General features: G+C 37.8%; 3 protein-coding genes and 1 pseudogene across 3 annotated transcripts; all 4 read left to right on the plus strand.

Annotated features, from left to right (window-relative positions):
• Positions 1 to 61: 61 nt before the first annotated feature.
• LOC142165201 (uncharacterized) lies at positions 62 to 748 on the plus strand. The gene has a single exon (XM_075223808.1). It carries the CDS (start codon positions 62 to 64, stop codon positions 746 to 748), a length of 687 nt encoding a protein of 228 aa, XP_075079909.1.
• A 355-nt stretch (positions 749 to 1,103) lies between these two features.
• On the plus strand, positions 1,104 to 1,852 carry LOC142165202 (uncharacterized; annotated as a pseudogene).
• Positions 1,853 to 3,602: 1,750 nt separating this feature from the next.
• On the plus strand, positions 3,603 to 14,224 carry LOC142164687 (uncharacterized). Its single transcript, XM_075223011.1, has 2 exons — positions 3,603 to 12,671; positions 12,746 to 14,224. Exon 1 carries the CDS (start codon positions 7,332 to 7,334, stop codon positions 8,463 to 8,465), a length of 1,134 nt encoding a protein of 377 aa, XP_075079112.1. The 5' UTR covers positions 3,603 to 7,331; the 3' UTR covers positions 8,466 to 12,671; positions 12,746 to 14,224.
• A 5,014-nt stretch (positions 14,225 to 19,238) lies between these two features.
• Positions 19,239 to 19,970, plus strand: LOC142165203 (uncharacterized; the record flags this gene model as incomplete). The annotated part of the gene is made up of 1 exon (XM_075223809.1): positions 19,239 to 19,970. A coding segment is annotated over one exon (732 nt), but the record flags the coding sequence as incomplete, so codon positions are not given.
• Positions 19,971 to 20,003: the final 33 nt, after the last annotated feature.

Here is a 20,003-nt window from a genome sequence, read left to right on the forward strand (position 1 = left end):
CAGGGTACTGTATCTTTTGTTAAAAAAAAAGATATTACTTTTAACTCGTTATTGTTAATACATGCATATATCCTTATTTCACATTCTCACTCTATTAGCTCTTCGCTTCTCGCCATTTCTTCCCACCTTCTCCGCCACCGCCCTCCACCGCATCACTACCGTGCACAGCCTCATTCTCTGCCTCCTCTCTCTCATCATGGCCGTCGACTGCAGCCTCTCCGTCATTCATCAAATGCCATGTCATGATTGGAAATGGATAGTCTGCTTCCTTGCCAATCATACTCTTCCACGTGGACCTTTGTTCTTCTGGGCTAAATTCTTTTACCTTTCCAAGATTCTTGAATTCATAGACACCCTTTTGATCATCCTCAGTAATTCTCGATCACGAAGGCTCACGTTTCTCCACGTGTACCACCATGCTACGGTGCCTGTTATCTGCTACCTCACTCTTTCTAGTGCGAATTCACAGTCGATGATCCATGTTGGGGTGATTACAAATTCTTCGGTTCATGTTATAATGTACGCTTATTACTTCCTTTGTGCAATGGGAAAGATGCCACGGTGGAAGAGGTTGGTCACAAACTGCCCAATTTTTCAATTCATCCTTAACTTCCTATGTGCAGTGACAACAATGTATTATCACCTCACAACTGAGATTGGGTGCTCTGGGATTGGAACTTTGTGCTTTAATATGACCTTTAATACCTCGCTTTTGCTACTTTTTCTTGACTTTCGTTCCAAGAACTAAACCAACAACATGATCATCAAAGACCGTGCTGATAACCAAAAAAAATTCGTTTATTAGTTTCTAGCTAGCCTCCCTTTTCCGTTACTTTTATATAGTACTTGGTTTAGTTCGTTTCTATATGCTTATGCAATACTTACATCATTACATTTGTATTTTAGTAAAATTAGGGGCTGTTTGGTTTACATACTATCTATGATGAGATTAGATATTGATATGCCGTAAATAATAATGTAAGAATTCTTATGCAGATATTGCTTACTTTAAGATTTTTTTTAATTTTTAATTACTTTAAACCAGGGTACTGTATCTTTTGTTAAAAAAAAAGATATTACTTTTAACTCGTTATTGTTAATACATGCATATATCCTTATTTCACATTCTCACTCTATTAGCTCTTCGCTTCTCGCCATTTCTTCCCACCTTCTCCGCCACCGCCCTCCACCGCATCACTATCGTGCACAGTCTCATTCTCTGCCTCCTCTCTCTCATCATGGCCGTCGACTGCAGCCTCTCCGTCATTCATCAAATGCCACATCATGATTGGAAATGGATAGTCTGCTTCCCTGCCAATCATACTCTTCCACGTGGACCTTTGTTCTTCTGGCTAAATTCTTTTACCTTTCCAAGATTCTTGAATTCATAGACACCCTTTAGATCATCCTCAGTAATTCTCGATCACGAAGGCTCACGTTCCTCCATGTGTACCACCATGCTACGGTGCCTGTTATCTGTTACCTCACTCTTTCTAGTGCGAATTCACAGTCGATGATCCATGTTGGGGTGATTACAAATTCTTCGGTTCATGTTATAATGTACGCTTATTACTTCCTTTGTGCAATGGGAAAGAGGCCACGGTGGAAGAGGTTGGTCACAAACTGCCAAATTTTTCAATTCATCCTTAACTTCCGATGTGCAGTGGCAACAATGTATTATCACCTCACAACTGAGATTGGGTGCTCTGGGGTTGGAACTTTGTGCTTTAATATGACCTTTAATACCTCACTTTTGCTACTTTTTCTTGACTTTCGTTCCAAGAACTATACCAACAACATGATCATCAAAGACCGTGCTGATAACCAAAAAAATCCGTTTATTAGTTTCTAGCTAGCCTCCCTTTTCCGTTGCTTTTATATAGTACTTGGTTTAGTTCGTTTCTACATGCTTATGCAATACTTACATCGTTACATCTGTATTTTAGTAAAATTAGGGGTTGTTTGGTTTACATACTATTTATGATGAGATTAGATATTGATATGCCGTAAATAATAATGTAAGAATTCTTATGCAGATATTGCTTACTTTAGGATTTGTTTTTAAAAAAATTAATTACTTTAAACCATATGGTATCTTTTGTTTTAAAAAACGATTACTTTTATCTAGTTATTGTTAATACATGCATACATTCTTATTTCACATTCCTCCAACATTAAAATAAGTAATACACATGCATAACTTATTTATGCAACTACTAGCAATGCGAAATTTAATGAGACCAACCGAATGTTGTATTAAGTTATAGTGGAAATGACACCAAGTAGCCACTTTTAAGCATACTATTTAAAATATATTCACAGTTACAATGTATTTAAAGATTAGCCATTTTTGTTCAAACTTTTGGACAGAGCGTCCTAGAGTTTAAACCTCAAAGTTCAAACTTCAGGACATCGTGTCCTAAAGTTCAAAAATTGTGTCCAGAAATTGGAATCTTATATCTTGAATTTTAAATTAGTAGTTCAGGAATTCAGAACAAAGTATCCTGAATTTCAAATTAGCAGTTCAAAAATTCATGATACTAAGTCCTGAAGTTCCAAATTCTGGACACTAATTCCTGAATTTCCAAATTCAAAATATTTTGTCCGAAGTTTGGGTGAATTGGCTAATCTTTAAAGACATTATAAATGATGGATATATTTTAAATATCAAACTTAAAAGTGGCTATTGCTGCACTTTGCCCTAAGTTATACAACAATTATCTAATATCATGTACAACCAACCAAATGGTGAGTATAATTTATCCGAAATTGTAAGTTAAAAATTATTTTTTGTTAATGCGGTGAACCAAATCTAACCAAATAAAATATGAAATAACAAAGGGAATCTAACAGATAAATTCATTATTCTTTCTGAAACGCCCCTGTGATGGCCCGATAGGCCATCTAGAGCTTTAACCCATAATTCTGTGTTTCAAAACCTTTTTTTATCTTTTCTCAATTTACGTGCACAGTCCGTATCTCTTTTCTGAAAGTTTTTTATGTGAAAATTTAATTAATATGTGAATTCATACCTTAAAACTTATTTGAGTTGACTTCAGTTAATATTTTGAGCAAATAGATCTGCATCCATAGTTTCATGATCCTGGTGGATTCACATCGTAATTTGGGACTTGGTCGTATGCCCGCAATCGAATTCGGAAGTCCCTAGTGTAGACATGTGATTTTTGACCCTCCCCAAGATCTTTTATATATTAGCGTAAAATATTTAATTTAGGCATAATATAAATATTTTAAGTAATTTGGACTCTTTTTACTCTATTTTATTACAAGAAAACAAAATCACAAAAATAGGTTCATTTATGTTTTGTAGTCATTTTTAGTTAAAAAAAGAAATCTTAAAAATATATACGACAATAGTATCGTATTTTTATTTTAATATGATATTTTGAAAATACCAAAAATAGATTTGTTTTAATGGTTAGTTTTATTTTAATAATTATTTGAATAGTAGGAATAATTAACAAATGGGCGCGTATTTTTAATCTCATTCGTGGCAAAAGAATAGAGCTTGTGCTCGAGCAACCCATCTTTAGGCCTAATTTTGGACCTAGCCCACAATTGCCAAGTCCATAATTCCTAGGCCCATACCCCTTAACCTAAAACCCTACCACTAACCTAGACCTATATATATGAAACAAAGCCTAAAGAAAAAAAGGAGGAAAAAAAAGAAAAAAAAAAGAAAAAGGCTGACCAAAAGGCAGCGCCGCTTTCTCTAAAAAGACCGAAGGAAAAACAAACAAAAATGAAGGACCCCAAGATCTACATAGAGATCAGCCATTTTCATTTGGGAGCCTAAGGTACCTAGGAGCTAAAAACACAAAAACAAATACTCAAAAAGAGAAGAAACAAACACCAAAAAGCTAACAGAACACCACCCCGTCTGACTCCATCTTCTTCTTCATTAGAAAAGGAAATCAACGCATGCGACACAGATACGCTCACCCCCCCTCCCCCTCATTCCGAACAACCAACAGCGACCACCGGCTACTATTTTCAATCCAAAACGAGAGCCCTTTTGCACTCGAAATGATTGCTTGTATAGATTGCGCCCGGGTTTTGTTTCGAGCTCGTCATTAAGGTTTTGGCCGTTTGGTTCTGTTCCGTTGGAAGGTCCCTGTTTTGCTTTTGCTTGGGTCAAAATTGTAGTTGCCGATTTCCTGGTATTTTTGGCTTCACCGAAGGTTCTTCAATATAAAAGGAAGTTCTCAGCTGTAAGGTCCACTCTTTGCACTAATATTATCTCAATTTGAAATTGCTAGTATAGTGAATGATATTGGCTATTGTCGCTCTTCGATGTTATTTTATCTTTTGTTCGTCGTCTTCGTTCATTTGTCTGTTTTGTAAAGATAGGTACTTCCTTCTTGAAATCTTTTGGATGAATTCATGCTAATTTTTGCTACTTTGAATCAAATCATATGCTTGATATATTTATTAGATTGATGTATTGGTTTGTTATTTTTTTTAATATAAAATATGGCAGTAAGTTTATTTGGCCATTTGTATTTTAAGAGTTAATTGATCATGTTTGGAATTGTTTGAAGCTGATAAGGCTCAGGATTCAATTTAACTTTGAACCTGTTCATTTAATTACGTAGGTAGAAGTAGAGTAATTAATAATGAGAGGCCTGGGTCGCGATGTTAATACCATAGGTACGTTTCCCATGGCATGGTTACGATACGTGAATCTCAATTCGGGGGTGCATTTCATGCGACCTGATTATAACAACTTCAAATAATAAAATCCTTTGAAAAGGTTCGATGTGTGCCACAAATTAAATGAGGTAACCGGTGGCCCTCGCTTAATTAACTTATATCCTTTAGAATTCGAGGTGTGCCATTAGCAAATTTCCATGGCCCTCGAGAAGTTGAAAATGCATAGTTGCTTTGGGTGCGCTATTTTAAAAATTACCTTCCTAAACTCGGGTGTGCATTTATGTGACCCAAATCCAAATCTTAACAATGTTAGATAAAATATGTTGAGGACCGCAGGTGCATTTATGTGACGTGGTTCAAGACGTGTTTTAATAATGTTGAAATCTTCCTAAAAAAATAATTCAATAAGAGCGGTTATAAAGTTAAAATTGCACCATGGACTAAAACATGTACTAAAATCAAGTAAATAGGTCAATTATAATAGTTAAGCGACCGTTCTAGAACCACGAAACTCGGGAATGCCTAACACCTTCTCCCGGGTTAACAGAATTTCTTAACCGAATTTCTGGTTCGCGGACTGTTAACAGAGTCATATTTTTCCTCGGTTCGGGATTCAACCGGTGACTTGGGACACCATTAATATCCCAAGTGGTGACTCTAAATCTCTTAATAAATTAAATCCCATTCCGATTGTCCTTTAAATGGAAAAACTCCTTTACGCCCTTGCGGGGTGTAGGTGAAAAGGAGGTGTGACAGCTCTGGCGACTCTGCTGGGGATAGAACCCAGAATCTCTGGTTCAAGGTTCAGAATTCGAGCTTAGATAAATTGTTGTATTTTATTGTATCTGATTTTCCTACATGTTTTGTGCTGAATGTGCTAAATGTTACCGCTTTGATATTATTTGAACTGTATATAAACTGTGCCGACACCCTTCTCTCTTCACCTACGGGGATGTTCTTACTGGTTGAGACTCCCTATTCTGTTAGTGTCAGACCTTGAAATAAGAAAGAGGCCGGACAAGTTACTAAGCCGATTGACCTTTTGGTTCCCGGAAAGTTGCCCCCTCCTCGACTCGAGTCGTCCACTCGGGTACACAGTCTAGAACACCGACCCAGGTTTTGAACATAGTATAACGTGACTTCATACCGGATCCCTAGTAGGAACGATTATTTGCATCATGTTGCATTTGACTTAGGGGACTCAACACAGGGGTTGGGTCCGTCTAAGACTAGCAACCTGAAATGAAAAGACCATCCTGATACATCCTACTTGCTTTGTACATATATTTGTTTCGAACCTGCATGTTGATCGGTTTCTGACTCTCGGGAATGTTGGAAAATTGAGAAAAAAAAAAGAGAAAAGAGAACAAAAGAAATATCAGTTAGGGAGTTAATTGATTATTTTAGAAATAAAAATCAATGACCAATTACTGGCAAAACTCTGCCGAAATTTTGAGGAAATAAAAAAAAAGGAAAATGTTTTATTTTGTTTTACTAAAAAAAAAAGCAAAGACAAATAGAAAAAAAAAGAGTCTTTTAATTTTGGAAAGTTGGTTGTTGAAAAAGAAAAGGATAAAAAGAGTCATTGTTTTAGTTTGAAAAACATAAGTTGTTTCATTATTTGTTGAAAAGGAAGGGAAAAAGAGGTTTTTATTTTTAGTTTGGAAAAATAGGTTGTTTTATTGTCTGTGGAAAATGAAAAGGAAAAAGAGTCTGTTATTTTTAGCTTGGAAAAATAGGCTGTTTTATTTGTTGAAAAGAAAAAGGAAAAAGAGGGTCTTGTTTCTAAAAAATAGTTTTTATTCGCTTATGAAATGCCAAAAATAAAAATGGAAAAGAGTCATGTTTTAAAATAGTTCGGATAATTCGCCCGAACTACGCATGGTTTGATTCTCACAGGGCGTGAGATACGCACGCAACCCTCATCGGGCCCAACCTCCCCTTTGCAAAAATAACTAAAAAATATCAAAATTTTAATTTTTGTCATAAATAAACCAGGTGATGCCATTTTTGTCAAAAATAGCCAAATGTTCCCAAACGGTGTGTCGGAAGGCTGACTTTGCATAAACAGCCACCTTTGGTCGTATTTTGATTTTTGACCCTCACAACCTTAAAATCTTCGCCCCCGAGACGCAGGAAGGCCGTGTTTGCAATACTGGGTCATTTATTTTAATTTTGAAAAAACAAGAAAAGAGTCAGTGGTCAAGTGAATACCGTTCGGATTTTTGGGTCAAAGTTGGCATATAGGGGAAGGAATCTGTCATTTTGTTTTTGGGTTTGTATTTATTTTGATTAGAGTATATGGGTCGTTTGATTTTCGACTCTGTATTGCATCGTTAAGTTGGTCAGTTTTGTCGTTATTATGAAAATGGAAAATTCCAAAAAATATTTTATTGTCGTTTACCTTTTATTTGCAAGAACTACGCACTGTCTGATTCATGCGGGGTCATGATACGTAGGCAATCTCCATAAGATTCGACCGCAACCAAAAAAAAAATGAAAAATGAAAAATGGAAAGGAAGAATTGAAGAAAAATGGGAAAAGATGTTGTGAATAACGAGGACCGACCCAATCCATTCTAACATGTTTTGTTTTGAATTGTGAAGAAAGTTGAGGTGGTCGGTTGTGGTAAGCTGGAAACACAAGATCCAAGGAAAATGATAACTGACATCGAAGCTGTTACGAGTGCTCAAGAGACTCAGGATCAGAGGGTTCAACAAGGGTCTACTGTGGTTGAGGAAAATAGAACACTGAAACAACAAATGACCAAAATACGTCAAGCCTGGGCCAATGGCCAAGGACAGCCTTGTCACGAGCCACAATTTGCTACAAAACAAGAACAGTACCACTATCCCGAGTACCACTCGTACTCGTTTGATCTTCCTGCAAACATCGAGAAGCCTGCTCGGAAGAGGGTACAGGAAGAAATAACCCAAAGAGTGAAAAGATTAGAACAACGGTTGAAAAACATGCAAGAAATGGCAGGACAAAAGAGTGTTGCCTTCAAAGATCTATGCATGTTCCCCAATGTCCGCTTGCCGCCTGGCTTCAAGATCCCCAAATTTGAAAAGTACAATGGACATGGAGACCCCATAGCCCACCTGAAAAGGTATTGCAACCAATTGAGAGGTGTTGGAAGAAATGAAGAATTGCTTATAGCTTATTTTGGGGAAAGCCTCACGGGTGTAGCATCTGAATGGTTTTTGGATCAAGACACATCTTGCTGGTACGTCTGGGATGACATGGCACGGGACTTTGTCAAACAGTTTCAATACAACATCGACATCGCCCCAGACCGCATTTCCCTTTCTAACCTAAAAAAGAAACCAACTGAAAGTTTCAGGGAATATGCCATCAAATGGAGAGAGCAGGCAGCTAGAGCTAAGCCACCCATGGATGACCACGAGTTAATCACTGTCTTTCTACAGGCTCAAGAGCCAGATTATTTTCAATACATGACATCCGCAGTGGGTAAATCCTTCCCGGAAGCAATCAAAATGGGAGAAATGGTGGAGAACGGTCTTAAGATAGGCAGAATTATAAGTCAAACAGCTCTCAAAGCTGCAGCTCAAGCTGTCCAAATTGAATATGGTAACACGAATGAGAGGGATGGAGAAATCATGGTGATATCAGGGTCGAGAAGAGGTCCTAGGAGAACATCTCGAAGGCATGTGCAGCCTCATCAGGTTTTCCATGACCCCCCTAAGCATTACTATCCACCTCCGAACCCCTCATACTCGCCACCAAATCACCCAAGAAAGCGAGAACGAGTAGCACAAAATCTTCACTAGCCTCCACAAAATTTTCAATTACCTTTTAACCCACATCCAAGCCAGGGGTATAGAAGGGAACAAAAGTTGAAAGATAGTTTTACACCAATAGGAGAGTCCTATGCAAGCTTATTTGAGAAGTTAAAACAACATGACATGATTGCACCCATTCCTCCAAATCATGTGGACCGACGTGCGAGAAGATTTGACTCATCTAAAAGGTGTGAATACCACTCCAATGCTCTGGGGCACAATGTGGAAAATTGTCGGGATTTGAAGAGAGAAATAGAAAGGATGATCCAGGAAAATTTAATTCATGACAGTGGCACCCAGAACATGCCCGGTGACATGGGGTATGAGAATCCTCTTGGGAACTTGTTGACCGAAGTTGAAATTACTAACGCAGATAGTGGTCATGGCATTATGGATGCGAAGCTTAGTGGCTAAAATGTCGTGCTTGGTAATTGGAAAGACGCTCCATTCCTAAGTCAGCTCGGGAGGAGCTTTGGTGGTCCATTTTGCTGTCATTTCTATTGTCCGGGTTATTTGCAGGGTTGTAATCCAGATATTGTCTTGTGATCAAACCCTCTTATCCTTTCACTTTTGTCTAGCTTGTTTAGTCGTAGTAGTTCATTTAGTGTTGACCATGGGTGTTTCAGGTTCATTCTAGGGTCGTACTCCAGTTTGTTTGCTTGTTTTATTATTCGAGTTATTTCATCGTTGTCTAATGCAAATTCCGGTCTTTTGTTACTTCCAATCATTTTTCTTTGTTTAGTTCTTTTCTATCCTTTTGTTTGGTCTTTTGTCCAATGCTAGTTCTAGTGACATGACATGCACGCATAATTCTCAGTCGGATCTTTAAAAGCTATGTTAGTCGGAAAACTATGGGGGTACTTGAGGAAATAAGAACATATTTGGACGTTGGAGAATTGTTTGACGCCCGAACCATGTGAAACTGGGTCAAAGAGAACAAGTCGGCCAAAGTTACAGGGGGCCGGTCGTGGTAATAAGAGTAAGAGTGTTGCCCAATGACACGTTATATTAGACAGATGTAGAAGAAAAATGTGTGGAAATGGTTGTCAATTCCGATGCGGTCAAGAGATGATGTGCATGGTTTCTTTATTCTGATTGTACTTGTTTGTATTGGGCATATTTTGAAGTTTGAAATGATGAAGGCGTTTTGTTCTGCGATCCAAACACTTTTTTTTCATTGTCACCCCTTTCGAGCCGTGTTTATTTTCTTTCGTACCCCTCTTTCGGAATCAACGACACAATTAAGAAACGCAAGTGTCGCAAATAAGCAAATGAAAAAAGGGGAAGGAAAGGGAAAAAGAAAAGGAAATAAAAAAAGGGGAAAAGGAAAGAAAGGAAAAGGAGAAAGAAAGAAAGAAAGGAAGAAAGGAAAAGAAGAAAAAGAAAAGAGAAAAGGAAAGAAAAGAAAAGAAAGAAAGAGAAGAAAGAAAAAGAAAAATGAAGAAAAGAAAGGAAAAAGAAAAAAAAGAGAAAAAAAGAAAAAGAAAGAGAGAGAAAGAAAATCGCAACAACGTAGTTTCTATGACGTGAACTACGTTTGACTTGATCCCGAAAGGGTACGTAGGCAGCCTCTATGAGGTTCAGTCATACCAAAACAAAAATCCAAAAGTCCCCAAGCAAGAAACTGGGGCAGAAATTGTGGTTGTTGTGAGAAGTTAGATTCCGAAAGTTGTAATTTTAACCCATTTTGAAATTGTTTTGAGCCTTTTATACTCTTTCTTTCTAACCCATCCAAAAGCCTACATTACGGTTCAAAGAAAGACCTTCTGATCAGTCTTTGAGAAATGCCAAGTCAAGCAGGTAAGGTAATTCTTGTCAGGGGCAACACTCCGGTCCAAACAAGGAAAATGAAAATGAGAGAATCTTATTGATGAAAATCCTCATGGGTATCGCAAGGTGATGAAAGCTGAGAGAAATAAAAAATGAGAGAGTCTTATTGGTGAAAACCTTCACGGGCACCTTGAGGCGACAGTAAGTTGAGAGAAAGAACGAAATGAGAGAGGTTTGATGGTGAAAACCCTTTGGGGCACTACAAGCCGAATAAAGAATGCGAATCAAAATGGATAAGTGGAGCAATGAAACCCAGTTTCACGGCAAAAAGGAACAACAAGAGATGAACATCAGATTTGCTTAACAGAATAGGTCGCAGGTGCATGCCAAGGTCATTAGAGTCGGTATCCACATCCGATAGGTTTCTACTGTGTAGTTTTCTTGTTAGGAATCATCACTTTCTATTGTCCTTTACTCTGTTTCTTTTGTTTTGTTTATTTCCCCTTTCTGAGTCTTTTGGTCGTAACAAGTGAGGAATGACTTCAAAATTTTCCACCAGCTTTCCAATTGCATAAAATGGGGTCGCAAGTCAGGAAAAATAACAAGAGCACTGAGCTGGTAATAATCAAGATACTTTGGGATCCTTATGAAAACAAAGTTTGGTAGATGTCGGTTCAGGAATAATGCAACAGATAGAGGGTATTGGGATTGAACGGGGAAAAAGGGTATTTCAGTGACACAGATGACGGGGAAAGTGGTTAGTCAGTAAACATGCAAGACCTTCAAGAAGAATCAGTTGTCACAGAAAACATATGGGGTCAGATAAGAAGACTAGAAGTAATAATTGAGAGATAGTCGTCAAGAAGGGCAGAAGTTATCAGCCAAGTTTCAAAGATGGTCGGAGAACGCAAAGCATGGAAAGGAGAAAAGGAAAGCCATCCCAGCGGGAGTACCACAACCAACTACCGCACTTTTAAACTGACAGAATTTTCTTTGATTTGAAATAGGGGCATGAAAATGTTATTGATGGCAGAAAGATATGCCATATGAGGATTATCAAACTGGTGCAGAAAATTTTCTGTCGTGTTGATTTTTTTTTCCGGGTACCCATCTGAAGAACATGAAGGTCAATACAAGTGTTTTAAAAAAAAAAGAGAAAAAGAGAGGGAAGTAGTTTTCAGGAAAGAAACACCAGTTCTAAGAAAGGTAATTTTTGGAGGAATGAAACACTAGTTTTTAGGGAAGCGGTTTTTGAAGGAGGACAACACCAGTTTTTAGGGAAGCAGTTCTGAAGGAAGATAATTCAAGTTGGTGGGTAGATAAAACAAATTTTAAAGGAAAATGGTTAAAAGAAATCTTAGTCTGATGAATTTTTCACCTAAGATAAAAAAATCTTAGTCTGTTGAATCTTTCACCTAAGATAAAGAAATCTTAGTCTGTTGAATTTTTCACCTAAGATAAAAATCTTAGTCTGATGAATCTTTCACCCAAGATAAATGCAAAAGTTGGAAAAACGAAAGGAAGGCATAATTTGGAAAAAGATAAAGGCAGAAGTTGGAAAAGAAAGGAGGGTATAATTTAGATAAAGGCATAAGTTGGAAAAAAGAATGGAAGGCAGAATTTGAGGAAAAAGAAAGGAAGGCATAATTTAAAGAAGGGGAAGACAGAAGTCGAAAAAAAAGAAGAAAGGAAGACATAATTTGGGAACAAGAAAGGAAGGCGGAATTTGAAAAAAAAGGAAGTTGGACTTTGGAAAATTAAGAAAGTCGGGATCACGCAAAATGGACCTAGTTTGATGAATTATCTCCTAGAGTCACAATCTTAGTCTGTTGAATCTTTCTCCTAAGATGAAAATCTTAGTCTGATGAATTTTTCACCTAAGGTAAGGATAAAAATCTTAGTTTGTTGAATCTTTCTCCTAAGATGAAAATCTTAGTCTGATGAATTTTTCACCTAAGATAAAGGATAAAAATCTTAGTCTGTTGAATCTTTCTCCTAAGATTCATCTTAGTTTGATGAATTTTTCACCTAAGATAAAGACAAAAATCTTAGTCTGTTGAATCTTTCTCCTAAGATGAAAATCTTAGTCTGATGAATTTTTCACCTAAGATAAAGATAAATCTTAGTCCGTCGAATCTTTCACCTAAGATGAGAATCTTAGTCTGATGAATTTTTCATCTAAGATAAAGTTTAAATTTTAAGATACATTGCAGTCTTTAAATTTTTAAAAGTTGCATTTCAGTCTTATCACAATTCAAGTTTTAGTTCTTATTAGTATGTGGTATCAAACAACCAGTTTTCCAAACTGGGGCAGAAAGTTTTCTTTGTTTTGTCTATTTCTGTGAAGTCAGGAGCCCGCCTGGATAATAGAGGAATACATTCAATTTCAAATTCAGCAATCAGGAGCCCGCCTGAAGAACAGAGGTGATACAATTCAAATTTTAGTTTCAATCTACTTTTTGTCTTTTTGAAGTCAGGAGCCCGCCTGAAGAACAGAGGCATACAATTCAAGTTTCGGAAGTCAGGAGCCCGCCTGTATAATAGAGATATTTCAAGTCAAGTTTTAATCAAATTTTTATTAATATCAAGTAACATGTACCCAGTTTCCAAACTGGGGCAGAAGGTTTTCTTGGTTCGTTTATTTTTATGAAGTCAGGAGCCCGCCTGGATAACAGAGGAATACATTCAGTTCAAGTTCAGTAGTCAAGAGCCCGCCTGAATAACAGAGGGATACATTCAATTTCAAGTTTCAGTAGTCAGAAGTCCGCCTGGAGAATAGAGACATACAATTCAAGTTTCAGCAATCAGGAGCCCGCCTGAAGAACAGAGGTGATACAATTCAAATTTTTAGTTCTCAATTGATTTCTTTGTCTTTTTGAAGTCAGGAATCCGCCTGAAGTACAGAGGTATACAATTCAAGTTTCGGAAATCAGGAGCCCGCCTGGATAATAGAGGAATACATTTCAAATTTCAGAAGTCAGGAGTCCGCCTGGAGAATAGAGACATACAATTCAAGTTTCGGAAATCAGGAGCCCGCCTGTATAACAGAGTCAGGAGCCCGCCTGGATAACAGAGGAATACATTCAATTTCAAGTTCAGCAGTCAGGCGCCCACCTGGAGAACAAGGGAAAACAATTCAAGTTTCTAGGGAAAACAGTTTCGAAGGGAGACAGTTCGAGTTTCAGGGAGAATGGTTCAAAGTGTAAGGGAAAATAGTGTCGAGTAACAAGGGAGGATAGTTCAGGTTCAGCAATCAGGCGCCCACCTGAAAAAAAAGGAAATTCAATTCAGAATGCATTTCAAAAGTTGATGAAGGATGTGAGTTGCTCACAACATGGCCGAGGTCACAAGCACTACATGTCCGGTCCTGACTCAGAAGCTGTAGAAGAATGAGCTAGCACTTGCAGCTAACAAGTGTCAAGGTTCAAACCTAAAGTCTATATGAAGAACTATTCAAGACTCAAGATCAAGCTTCAGAAGACGTATAGATAGGAATCTTGTAGCTCGTAGTCGATAGGCTTAACTAGTCTTTTTAATCTTTTGATTTTTGATGTAATAACCGGGACCGCAGACCGGAACCTCGACGGAACGGCACCTCGACTAGATCTCCACCTCGGCATACTCTATCACCTCACTCATTTCTGAACTACACGTGGCTTGATTCCTTTATAGCCAAGGATATGTAGGCAGCTCAAATGCCAGAGCTCGGTCACATCCCCCTTTTCTCTTAGTCTTAGTCTCTCCAATTAAGGGTCGGGTCAAAAACTTGTCTAGTCAATCTTTGTCTGAAAACTTTGTATGTTTCCAGTCAAAGAGGGGCAGCTGTAGACATGTGATTTTTGACCCTCCCCAATATCTTTTATATATTAGCGTAGAATATTTAATTTAGGCATAATATAAATATTTTAAGTAATTTGGACTCTTTTTACTCTATTTTATTACAAGAAAACAAAATCACAAAAATAGGTTCATTTATGTTTTGTAGTCATTTTTAGTTAAAAAAAGAAATCTTAAAAATATATACGACAATAGTATCGTATTTTTATTTTAATATGATATTTTGAAAATACCAAAAATAGATTTGTTTTAATGGTTAGTTTTATTTTAATAATTATTTGAATAGTAGGAATAATTAACAAATGGCCGCGTATTTTTAATCTCATTCGCGACAAAAGAATAGAGCTTGGGCTCGAGCAACCCATCTTTAGGCCTAATTTTGGACCTAGCCCACAATTGCCAAGCCCATAATTCCTAGGCCCATACCCCTTAACCTAAAACCCTACCACTAACCTAGACCTATATATATGAAACAAAGCCTAAAGAAAAAAAGGAGGAAAAAAAAGAAAAAGAAAAAGAAAAAAGCTGACCAAAAGGCAGCGCCGCTTTCTCTAAAAATACCGAAGGAAAAACAAACAAAATGAAGGACCCCAAGATCTACATAGAGATCAGCCATTTTCATTTGGGAGCCTAAGGTACCTAGGAGCTAAAAACACAAAAACAAATACTCAAAAAAGAGAAGAACCAAACACCAAAAAGCTAACAGAACACCACCCCGTCTGACTCCATCTTCTTCTTCATTAGAAAAGGAAATCAATGCCTGCGACACAGATACGCTCACCCCCTCCCCCTCATTCCGAACAACCAACAGCGACCACCGGCTACTATTTTCAATCCAAAACGAGAGCCCTTTTGCACTCGAAATGATTGCTTGTATAGATTGCGCCCGGGTTTTGTTTCGAGCTCGTCATTGAGGTTTTGGCCGTTTGGTTTTGTTCCGTTGGAAGGTCCTGTTTTGCTTTTGCTTGGGGTCAAAATTGTAGTTGCCGATTTCCTGGTATTTTTGGCTTCACCGAAGGTTCTTCAATATAAAAGGAAGTTCTCAGCTGTAAGGTCCACTCTTTGCACTAATATTATCTCAATTTGACTTTGCTAGCATAGTGAATGATATTGGCTATTGTCGCTCTTCGATGTTATTTTATCTTTTGTTCGTCGTCTTCGTTCATTTGTCTGTTTTGTAAAGATAGGTACTTCCTTCTTGAAATCTTTTATATGAATTCATGCTAATTTTTGCTGCTTTGAATCAAGTCATATGCTTGATATATTTATTAGATTGATGTATTGGTTTGTTATTATTTTTAATATAAAACATGGCAGTAAGTTTATTTGGCCATTTGTATTTTAAGAGTTAATTGATCATGTTTGGAATTGTTTGAAGCTGATAAGGCTCAGGATTGAATTTAACTTTGGACATATTCATTTAATTATGTAGGTAGAAGTAGAGTAATTATTAATGAGAGGCCTGGGTCGCGATGTTAATACCATGGGTACGTTTCCCATGGCATGGTTACGATACGTGAATCTCAATTCGGGGGTGCATTTCATGCGACCTGATTATAACAACTTCAAATAATAAAATCCTTTGAAAAGGTTCGATGTGTGCCACAAATTAAATGAGGTAACCGGTGGCCCTCGCTTAATTAACTTATATTCTTTAGAATTCGAGGTATGCCATTAGCAAATTTCCATGGCCCTCGAGAAGTTGAAAATGCATAGTTGCTTTGAGTGCGCTATTTTAAAAATTACCTTCCTAAACTCGGGTGTGCATTTATGTGACCCAAATCTAAATCTTAACAATGTTAGATAAAATATGTTGAGGACCGCAGGTGCATTTATGTGACGTGGTTCAAGACGTGTTTTAGTAACGTTGAAATCTTCCTTAAAAAATAATTCAATAAAAGCGGTTATAAAGTTAAAATTGCACCATGGACTAAAACATGTACTAAAATCAAGTAAATAGGCCAATTATAATAGTTAAGTGACCGTGCTAGAACCACGGAACTCGGGAATGCCTAACACCTTCTCCCGGGTTAACAGAATTCCTTACCCGGATTTCTGGTTCGTGGACTGTTAACAGAGTCATATTTTTCCTCGGTTCAGGATTCAACTGGTGACTTGGGACACTATTAATATCTCAAGTGGCGACTCTAAATCTCTTAATAAATTAAATCCCATTCCGATTGTCCTTTAAATGGAAAAACTCCTTTACGCCCTTAAGGGGTGTAGGTGAAAAGGAGGCGTGACACCTAGCTCGATTTATCGCAATTTGTTGAAAATTTGAAGTTTAAAAGTTTAAAGAAATTTCAAGTTTGACCAAAGTTTCAACTTTGTTGTTACTGGATCCAGATTTAGTTCCGAAGCTTGCCATAGGTTCATTACTTTATTTATGACTTGTGTGTAAAATTTCATGCAAAACAAAGCTTATTTGACGTAATTCGGACACCTGGTTGTTAAAATGAAAGTTCTTAAGTTTTATTGAAAAATTCCTTCGTTTTGGTATCCGATTTGTAGTTCTAGATGTTATTTTGGTATTTTGATCGCGTGAACGACTTTGTATAATATTTTTGGACTTGTGGGCATATTTGGTTTGGAGCCCCGAGGGCTCGAGTGAGTTTCGGATAGGCTACGAGTGTTTTGAACTTAAGAAAAATTCTGGTTTTTAGCTTCTGCTGGTTTCTGGTGTCTTCTTCTTCACGATCGCGAAGAATGTCCCTCAATCGTGAAGGGTAATTTAGGATAGGGGAGGAAATTATTCTTCGCAATGCGAATGCGGGGTCCTGGTTGCGAATGCGAAGTGGATGGGGCTTTCCCTTCGCGAATGCGACTGTTCCTCTGTAAACGCAAAGTATTGTGGGGGGGGGGAGAATGGGTTAGAGTGATATGCGAACGCGGACCTTGGATCGCGAATGTGATGGTTAGGGGGAGAACTATCGCGAAAGTGAAGGCCAGTTTGGCCGTTGTGCATCGCAAACGCGATGAAAACCTGACACACAGGCCTTAAATATTTCAAAACACGGGATTTCACCCATTTTTCACCATCTTTCCATTTGAGTTCGGCCTAGAGGCGATTTTGAAGAGAAAATTCATTACCAATTCATTGGTTAGTATACTTTAACTTATTTTCCTCCATTTCTAACATCACCCATTAATTTCTAGTCTTAATCTTTGTTCTTCCATGGTAAATAACTAGAGATTTGGGAAGAATTGGGGGGGGGGAGGGTTTGTGAATTCGGGATTTAGACCTCAATTTAGGGGCAAATTTCAAAACTAATTACATAATCGGGCTCGGGGTGAATGGGTAAGCGGGTTTTGGTCCGAATCTCCGGTTTTTACCAAGCGGACCCAGGGCTAACTTTTTTACTTTATGGAAAAAGTGTAAAAATTCTAACTTTATGTATTGTAATTGATTCCCTTAGAATTATTTGACGGTATTGAGTCGATTTTTGTTAGATACGATTAGTTTTGAGGCGAATTCTAAAGAAAAGGCTCCGGTAGAGCTCTGAGTTGATTGCGAAGTGAGGTAAGTATCGTGGTTAACATTGTCTTGAGGGATTAGGACTTGTTTTCCTATTTTCTACGTGTTTAAATGTGTGGGTACAACGTATATGTGAGGTGACGAGTACTTATGCGCTGTTGTTGGGTTAAAGCATGTGGGTGGAACTTGTTTCCTTGTGCGTTGATATCCATACCTATATTAGTTTATTACTTACTTGATCGTTCTCTCTGCATTTATGAATTAATTGTGATAATTGAGTATATTCGGAAGTTGAGGTTTGGCATCTTGGAACTATTATTTACGTAAGGTTTATTCTTGCATTATCTATCTCCCAATTTTTTATATTCAGTACTACACGGTAAGGTTGGGAGTAAAAGCACGAAGGTGATGCCGTGTCATACTTATCATTTGATGGTGAGGTTGAGAGTTAAAGCACGAAGGGTGATGTCGTACCATATTTATTGTTTCATAGTGAGGTTGAGAATAAAGGCACGAAGGGTGAAATCGTGCTATACTTAGTACATGCTCTTACTACTCCCGAAACACTCATTCACTAGACTCATTTTATTAAATTTTGACAAGTTATGAGATTTTAGTTGTAAAGAAGTCGTAAGGTTTAGTATTGTTAAAGGCGTAAAAATGGCATCATTTTAAAAATATAAAAAATTTAAAAAAAATAAAATGAGACGAGCCTCGCCAAATAAAAGGGACAAATTGCGGGGCCCTCACAAAATATATGTATTAAATACTTAGATTCCGGGACGGGCCGTTTAGCAAATTTCACGGCCCTACCCCAAAATAATAATGCGCTAGTTGCTTTAGGCGCGCCTTTAATAATGTTATCTCCCTAAACTCGGGTGCACATTTATGTGACCCAAATCCAAATCTCAACGGGATAGAAATACGTCTCTAATCACGGGCACATTGATTGTGGCGTGGCCCGAGATGCATTTCCATGACGTTGCGAATTCTTTTTTTTAAAAAAATAATAAATGAGACGAGCCTCGACAAACAAAAAATGCAAATTGTGGGGCCCTCAGTGAATACTTGTTTTAAATTTACTTAGAATTCAGGAGGGCCGCTTAGCGAATTTCGTGGCCTTCCCAAAATAATAACACGATAGTCTCTTTAGGCGCATGTTTAATAATCTACATTCTTAAACTTGGATGTGCATTTCATGCAACCCAGATCCAAATCCCAAAACATCAAATAAAATATGTTTCAGATTGTGGGTGCATTTCATGTGACGCAGTCCGAAGACATGTCTTAAGCGATGTTCACATTCTTTTAAAAATAATAATAATAATAAAGTGGTAAAAAGTTAAAATTGGCACATTGGTTCATAATTGTGTTTAAAATTAGATAAATAAGCCGAATATGACAGTTGAGCGACCGTGCTAGAACCACGGAACCCGGGAATGCCTAACACCTTCTCCCGGGTTAACAGAATTCCTTATCCGGATTTCTGGTACGCAAACTGTAATATGGAGTCATTCTTTTCCTCGATTCAGGATTAAAATAGGTGACTTGGGACACCCTAAATCTCCCAAGTGGCGACTCTGAAATAAATAAACCAATCCCGTTTTGATTGTCCTTTAATTGGAAAAAACTCCCTTGCGCCCCCTCGGGTGCGTAAAAAGGAGGTGTGACACTTATTTCACATTCTCACTCTATTAGCTATTCGCTTCTCGCCATTTCTTCCCACCTTCTCCGCCACCGCCCTCCACCGCATCACTACCGTGCACAACCTCATTCTCTGCCTCCTCTCTCTCATCATGGCCGTCGACTGCAGCCTCTCCGTCATTCATCGAATGCCACGTCATGATTGGAAATTGATAGTCTGCTTCCCTGCCAATCATACTCTTCCACGTGGACCTTTGTTCTTCTGGGCTAAATTCTTTTACCTTTCCAAAATTCTTGAATTCATAGACACCCTTTTGACCATCCTCAGTAATTCTCGATCACGAAGGCTCATGTTCCTCCACATGTACCACCATGCTACGGTGCCTGTTATCTGTTACCTCACTCTTTCTAGTGTGAATTCACAGTCGATGATCCATGTTGGGGCGATTACAAATTCTTCGGTTCATGTTATAATGTACGCTTATTACTTCCTTTGTGCAATGGGAAAGAGGCCACGGTGGAAGAGGTTGGTCACAAACTGCCAAATTTTTCAATTCATCCTTAACTTCCTATGTGCAGTGGTAACAATGTATTATCACCTCACAACTGAGATTGGGTGCTCTGGGGTTGGAACTTTGTGCTTTAATATGACCTTTAATACCTCACTTTTGCTACTTTTTCTTGACTTTCGTTCCAAGAACTATACCAACAACATGATCATCAAAGACCGTGCTGATAACCAAAAAAATACGTTTATTAGTTTCTAGTTAGCCTCCCTTTTCCGTTGCTTTTATATAGTA

Source organism: Nicotiana tabacum, chromosome 10 (genome assembly GCF_000715075.1).
Source record: "Nicotiana tabacum cultivar K326 chromosome 10, ASM71507v2, whole genome shotgun sequence".
NCBI classification, from domain to species: domain Eukaryota; kingdom Viridiplantae; phylum Streptophyta; class Magnoliopsida; order Solanales; family Solanaceae; genus Nicotiana; species Nicotiana tabacum.